The 8,150-nt window shown below is 39.1% G+C and overlaps 1 protein-coding gene across 1 annotated transcript; it reads left to right on the forward strand.

The window, feature by feature from the left end:
* The first annotated feature begins 6,798 nt into the window (after positions 1 to 6,798).
* On the forward strand, positions 6,799 to 7,731 carry LOC134371798 (olfactory receptor 6Z7). Its single transcript, XM_063088643.1, has one exon. It carries the CDS (start codon positions 6,799 to 6,801, stop codon positions 7,729 to 7,731), a length of 933 nt encoding a protein of 310 aa, XP_062944713.1.
* The last annotated feature ends 419 nt before the right edge of the window (positions 7,732 to 8,150 follow it).

The following is an 8,150-nucleotide window of genomic DNA, read 5'->3' on the forward strand; positions in this document are numbered from 1 at the left end:
ATTTGGAGTTTGAGTCCAGGTCCATGTGATTATAAACCTGAATTCTTCCTGCCATACCAAGATTTCTCTCAGGGATGATTGAAAAGGAACGTCTGGTCTGTGAGATGAAAATCCAGTACGGCGTTCCTGACCAGCTGAGTGAGTTTGGCAGAAGTATGATCACACTTGCATGCCTTTGCTGGGGCAGTTCCTTCTTCCTGGGTTGCCCATCACTCTACATACTCTTTGCCTTTCAGAATTCGACTAATTTTTCAAGGTGCAGCTAAAATGTGAGATCCTGCTTGAATTTTTACCAGTTCTTCCTTCTAGAAGTAACAACTCCTTCCTCAAACCTCTACTTTGCCTTGCTGTTTGTTGTTTACATGAATGCCTCCTCTTAGAATAGATTAAAATGCTAGCACTAGAATATAATTTGGAGGTCAAGCAAAAGAATAGCTTTATTGTACAGATTTGAACATGCGTAACTTCTTTCACAAAGAGAGGCAGCAAAGCCTAGAGCAATGATCACTGGCTTTAGAATCAAATAGACCCAGGTTTGATTGCTGGATTTGCTACTTATTAGTTGTGTGACCTTGGTCAAGTTTCTGTGCCTATCTGAGCTTTAACTCTTCTTCTGAAAAACACATACAATAATGCTCCACTAATAGAATGATTTACATCCTGGATTCATAAAGCAATGTATGTGTAATAAAGATGGTATCTATTTTTGGATGGCATATTATTTAATAATAATAAATAATATTTATTCTTTACCATGTTCAGAAACTTGGCATGTGACAAGCCTGTAAACTAAGTACTAAAGTAATTCCCAGTTTGCATACAAGGAAACTGAGGCTCTATGAGGACATGTAACTTGTTCAGTGTCTCACAGCTATTAAATGGAGGTTCTAATATTTAAGGCCAAGTCTATCTGACTCTTCTCTAATGGTGGAGGTATTATATAATTTGAGATGAAGAAAATTATATCCATTATTTAAGAAGAGGCTATTGAGAATCAGATAGGTTAAGTAACTGTTCCAGGTGTAGCCAATAAGAGAGCAGCAAATAGAAAACTCCTCTTGAGGGACCAAATCTTGTTCATCTCCATACATTCACTGTGCCTGGCACAGTGCACAGCTTATTATGGATGCTTGATAAATGTTTCTAGGATAAGGCAGAAATTCTAAATAGTCCTTTAGTACTTTGATTCTTGACTGAAGAATTTCAAAGTGTCTTTTGAAATTAAATATATTGTTTCTTTTGTAAGATAAGCCAAAAAAAAAAGAAAAAAAAAAAAAAACACCTCTTGGTATCTAACATGACCGGCTGTGAGGTTTGAGCAATGGGACTTCATGGCAGAGGTAAGTCTGGAGCAGGGATGAAGAGAAGAATTATGAACAGAAGCAGGAAAGTGGAGAAAGTAGAGAATGGAAGAGAAAAGTCCAATGAGGGGAAAGAGAAATGAAAGAGGGCATTTGAGGTGTTCTTGTCTAAAACCAAGGGGAGCTCCACCACCCAGGGCTAAAGCTACTTGTCTGGAGGGTTGTATTCAGGACCAAGGACAGTTTCCTTGGGATGGGAGAACACTCTCAGGGCAGATGCAAGACACTTGTTTCAGAACTTGGAACAGTTCCAACCTAAAGAATCAGAATTCAGTAGAACATCAAGCATGTTAACCTCATTGCTTCATTTAATATTCCATGAGGTTATATTTATAAGCAAGAGAATTAAGACCCAGAGCAGTGAAGTAATCAAGTGAATATGGCTTCAGAATGCAGATCTTCATCTGTAAACCAAACTGAATGGAGTACCAGCTCCATAATTTGCTGAGAGACCTTGAACAAATAAATGCCATCTACTTTCTAAGGCTCTGATTTCTCATTGATAAAATGAGGTTAAGAAACATTACTGCATAGGATCATTGGGATGATGAAGTAGGGCCCTACCTGTAGAATCTTTGTCCAGAATCCCAAGCAGTTATAGCTGCAGCCACTTCATGTATGGCATTTTGGGAAACTCAGATCCATTCTAACTATATAATCATAACATCAACCACAATGCTTGTATATGTGTAGATATTTTCAGTTTCCACCTATATAAGATAAGGATGTCAAACTGAATGCCTTCAATAGATTTTCCAGCCCTAACATTCTCTCCCTAGAGTGGAAGAACAATTTTCTTCTCCATTTTGGCCAACATCTTTCAAAAACAATATGAAAATTAAACTACTACCAAAAAATCCAAAAGGATGAAGAGGAAAAGCAAAGGGTATAGAACCATCCAGACCTGGGAAGTCGAATCTGTGTTCTATTAATTACTGCTGGGAGAATTTGGGGAAACTATTGGACTCTTTGATCCTTAGTTTCTATATCTGTATAATGGGAACATTACTATTTACCTCTCAGTGTTGTGATGGGAGTAAAATACAAATACGAATAAATAACATGACAACATTTGACACTAGGCAAATGTTAAAAACAGGAATTACTGTTATTTCCAGTGTTCACGTTGGCACCCAGAATCCCAGAATTTATTTATGAGCCAACTGGGTTTTAGAGAGGTTAAGTTATTTACTTAAAGGCATCTTAGGGCCGGCCCCGTGGCGCACTCAGGAGAGTGCAGCGCTTGGGAGCGCAGCGACGATCCCGCCGCGGGTTCGGATCCCATATAGGACTGGCCAGTGCACTCACTGGCTGAGTGCCGGTCATGAAAAAGACAAAAAAAAAAAAAAAAAAAAGGCATCTTAGAGGGGAAGTGTCATATCCAGGATTCAATGATGTGTCTGTTTTGCTTTGAAGAAAATCCTCATAAAAGGCAGAAGACAGGCTAGAATTAACACCATCTGTGCTGTTTAGTTGGGACAGATGTAGTTGATGAGCTATGCCAGGGAAGACTTTGTGAAAGAGTTTAAGGTTTAAGGTGACCAAGGGTAGCTCCCTGGGCACTGGGTAGCTCACAGGGCCAATGTTTGTTTTTGTACCTGAGACAGCTCCAACCACTATTGTGGGCTCAACACAGACTTCTCTGCAGCTCTAACAACAACCATGGGTCCTCAGTTCCCCATGTGTAAGATTAAGATTCATTGGCTTAGTATTTCTTAAGCTCCAAACACTCAAATACAATTTTCTAAATTTTTGCTATGCCTCTGTGCTGCCTGGCCTACTGTTTACTTCACATCTTTCTTTAATCCAACTTACTTTTCTTACCAAAATTTATTTCTAAAAGAAACTTTATACCTTTCTAGAGAAGAAAAAATAGTACCACTTGCCATAAATAAAAGATAATCATAGGAAAAAAATCTGATAAAATATCGGCAGCATGTTCTAGCTCTACAATTTCAACACTGAAAAGCCTGAAGGCTTCTCCCTGTTTGTTAAAATAAAGCTTAGAAAATGTTAGTAAGAAATTCCAGGCACACTAGCACCAAATTGGGACCTTTCCCCTCATGTAATCAGTAGGACTGAAATAGAATTGGCAAAAGAGTAAAAATAACATTAGGTGAATCAGCATTATTAAAAGTCTTGCATATATGAGGGTACTTCAAACAATTCATGAAAAATTTTGTATTATTTTTTAATTTTATTTTCCATGAACTTTTGGTAGTACCCTTGTATGCCAGCTAAAGTTATTCTACCTACTACTTAAGCACATGCACTGCTCTTTGAGAAATACTGGACTGGGGATTAAAAACTACCAACAGATATTATTGTTGCTGATCAAGTTTTTAAAGATCAGAAGGTAGATAATATAAATTATTGGTGGAGATGTAGAGAAACAGGCATTCTCATGTACTACTGGTAGCTAGGAGAATCAGACATCTTTTGGGAGTGGAAATTTGGCTCTTTTTAATTTTAAATGAGTATACACTTTTAAGTGATAAATCTACTTCTAAAACTGGCTCTCAGAGATGTGCTTCCAAATGTGCTTAAAGACATGCACGAGAACTATTTATGTGGCATTGTAGATAGGATCAAGTGACTGGGGAAAAAATCCTAAATATTCATCAAAGTGAGACTGGAAAATAAAATTTGATACAATAACTCAATACAGCTATTTAAAAGAACAATGTAGTTAAATTCATACTAATATGAAATAATTTCCAATGTATACTGTCAAGTTGTGCAAGGTGCAGAACAATGTGTATAGTGCGTGAAATTTGTGCTTAAATGAGGGGGTGATTACACACACACATATGCATACACATATAAAATTTTATACGTAATGCACTGTGTATATATTACATATAATCTTCCATCATCTTCACAAAACACATGCACACATAATTTTGATTAAGCAGAGAATTTAGAGAAGATGCACAAGAAATCAGTAAGCGCAATTACATCTGCAAAGCAGAATAGAAACAGAAGGGAAAAGTATCTTTTCCTCTATATAGTTTAGTACCATTTGAATTTTTGCCGAGTTTGCATATATAATTTAAAATATTTTTATTTATTTATTTATTCATTTTTTAATTTTAACTTCTCAATATACATTGTAGTTGATTTTCATGGCCCTTTACCCATTCCTCTTTCCCCCCTCCCTCTCTCCCCTCCCCCCCACATCATACCTGTTCACTTGTCTTAACAAGTTCAAGGAATTGTTGTGACTGTGTAAAGTGCATAATGTAGGCAAATACAATTTCATCTTTTAAGATTATTTTAAGGCTTAAATAAGAGAATTATGTAAAATACCTGGATTATGATATATATGCTCAATAAATTCATTTTTAATATTATATCAGTCCTATATGTCTGGGCTTACATCACCCAATACCGTATTTGATACAATAAGCTCTTATTTTGTATTTTGTAGGCTTTGGGTTGCTAGGATATATTATTGGCCAGAGTCCAGGAATTTTCCTGACTTTACTAAAAATTGTTTTCCTTCTCTTCTGTACCAGTGTTTTTCAAGCTCTAATCTGCATAGATATCATCCAGGGGTTTTATTACGATGCAGATTCTGATTTAGTAGTTCAGTGGGGAGGAAGGTAGCACTTAGCTTCTGCATTTCTATTAGCACCCAGGTGCTGCTGATGCCATTGGTCTACAGACCAAAATTTGAGAGACAAGGTCATAGACCCTCCATTCATTCAAAGCCATGCATTACTCCTTTCATAAATAATACAATCTCATGCAAGGCACTGTGTTTGGTAGTAAAATAAGATAAAACTGATTTGAAAAATCTCAATGTCCTTCCTTCCTAATTGTAGCCTCTGGGAACTTCAGGCTCCTCATCTTTAACAATAAGAAAAATGACACCTACTTTTAAAGGTATGGAGAAATGAATGAAACATTTTGTTAAAAGGTTCCAATGCTAGAAACACAGGAATACGCAATAAAAATTATCACCATCGTATAACAAAAAATTGGGTGGTGGTGGGGGAGAACAGAGTTCTCTCTAGAAGAAATCAGAAATTAAACTTCCATTGATTTTTCTAGAAAATTACCCTAGCTGATTCTCTTCTCTAATAAATAGTGACAAATTTCATCAGTAAATATCATTAAATCAATAGAGAAATCATACTTGGGATAAGGGAGGTGAGAATTATTCTCCACTCCCAGATGTCCAGGAGAGCCACTGAAGTCCACTGTAGAGTTTTTTTAAATGCCAAATAAAAAATGAACTGATCCAATTTTATCAAAAGTAATAACTCATTTATATAGAACTTTCCCTTTCATTTTCTTATGTAATCTCCACAACATCTCACGTAAGACAGTAGTATTCTTCCCATCTTACAGAGCAAAAAACTGAGGCTTGCATACATCAAGCAACATGCCAGAGACTGTAATACACAGACAGGGCAGGATTTCTGACCCCAAGGCCTGTGTTCCTCCAGCCATACTACACTGAGTCCCTCCCAATTTAACAATCATCAGAGGTTAAAGTCCAAGTGCTCCTAGCCAACACCCTTACTATTTGTTGCTGAATCAACTGAGAGGACTGATGCCTGGAAATCCAATCCACCATGCATTAAATACACATGTATTGGATACTTATAATGCACTGGGCAACGTGCTCCTCTGCTGGGTACTGAGGATAGAGTTCTGAGAAAGATAAACACAGTCCTTGCCCTCAGGAGGTTTACAATCCAGTAGGAGAAACAATGAACAACCAAAGAAACATGCAAGTAATTTAACAAGGTAATCACCTAGGGCTGCCTGGTTAGCTCAGTTGGTTTGAGCACAGCCTTGCAACACCAAGGTTAAGGGTTCAGATCCCCATACCGGCCAGCCGCCAAAATAGTATACAAGGTAATCACCTTGAAATATAGTAATGGAATACAGGGATAGAAAATAACGACACAGGATTTGACATCAGATTTCCAAAAAGGCTTATTTGAGGACAAGATATTGAAATTGATGTCAAGAATTTCCAGAAATGAGAAAAGCAAGAATGGGAAGAAGGGTGTTCCAGACAGAAGAGAACTTGTGTGGGAATTCTCTAAGGCTGGAAGGACCTTGGAACATTTGAGGAAGTAAAAGGACATCCATAGGACTTCAGTAGATGGAGGAAGAGAAAGAATAACATCAGAACATTGGGAGGTTTGAAGGTTGGGATAAGGAACTTGTTGTTTACTCTAGGAATAATGGGGGTCCTCTAAAGAGTTTAAGGCAGGGAAGTGAGTCTATATAATCTGTGGTTTCTTAAGACTTCACTAGCTGTTACATGGAGAAGGACTGTAGAGGGCAAGGCTGAGAGCAGACAGACCCAATAAGAGGTTATTTCATTTATCCAAGTGAGATAATGGCTTGACTCTAGGGAAAGGCAAGATGTAGAGAGATGTGCAAAATATTTTGCATCTACAAATTTTGTTTTCAGATGGACAGGTCCCTGGAGATAGGCAACGTGACCAGAGTCCAGGAGTTTGTATTGCTGGGTTTGTCCACTAGGCTGGGCTTAAGAGACACCCTGTTTGCCGTCTTCCTGACTCTCTACCTGCTAATCCTCTTGGAGAACACACTTATTGTCTACCTCATCTGCAGTCACAGAGAGCTCCAGAAGCCTATGTACTTCTTCTTGGGCAACCTCAGCCTGTTGGAAATGAGCTATGTAACAGTGACCATGCCCAGCCTGCTTTTGGGATTGTGGACTGGACCCTATCATGTGTCCTTCACAGCCTGCATGACTCAACTCTTCTTCTTCATCTCCCTTATCTGCACTGAGTGCACCCTCCTGGCATCCATGGCCTATGACCGCTACGTGGCAATCTGTTCCCCACTCCACTACCCCCTACTCATGCGGCCCCGGGTCTGCCTGAGCTTAGCCTTGTCTTCATGGCTTGGTGGGCTGCTGGTCTCAGTGATCAAAACAGCATGCATTGCCAGCCTGTCCTACTGTGGCCCCAATGTCCTAAACCACTTTTTCTGCGATGTCTCTCCTCTGCTCAACCTGTCCTGCACTCATGTGGCCTTGACGGAACTGGTGGACTTCATCTCTGCTATCATCATCCTCTGGGGTTCCCTCCTTGTGGCCATGGCTTCCTATGTGGCCATTGGTAGGGCTGTGCTCCGCATGCCTTCAGCTGCTGCTCGCTGCAAAGCTTTCTCCACCTGTGCCTCCCACCTAGTAGTGGTGGGCATCTTCTACTCAGCCACCATCTTCATCTATGCCCGTCCCAGCCGCATAGAAGCCATGGACCTCAACAAAGTGTTATCTGTCATCTACACGGTGGTCACACCCATGTGCAACCCCATCATCTACTGCCTGAGGAACAAGGAAGTCCTAGCAGCTTTCCATAGAACACTGCACTGATCCTGAGGTTGACCAGCAGACCAGGGCATGAGGGAGATCTTGAGTTATCAATATGTTATTTTTTTGTTGACATATAGTTCACATACCATAAATTTTACTCTTTCAGCATGTACAATTTAACGATTTTTAGTATGAATATATTCATAAAGTTGTGCAACCATCACTACTGTCTAATTCCAGGATGCTTTCATCACCCTCAAAAGAAACCTGTGCACATTAGAAGTTATTCCCAATACCACCCCCACACCACTGCCCTTAGCCCTAAGAAACCACCAATCTACTTTCTATTGCTATAGATCTGCCTGTTCTGGACATTTCATAGATATAGAATCATATAATATGTGGCCTTTTGTGACTGGCTTCTTTCACTTAGCACAGTATGCTGAGATTCATGCATATTGCAGCATATAGCAGTACTG

This window comes from Cynocephalus volans, chromosome 3 (genome assembly GCF_027409185.1).
Source record: "Cynocephalus volans isolate mCynVol1 chromosome 3, mCynVol1.pri, whole genome shotgun sequence".
NCBI classification, from domain to species: Eukaryota; Metazoa; Chordata; class Mammalia; order Dermoptera; family Cynocephalidae; genus Cynocephalus; species Cynocephalus volans.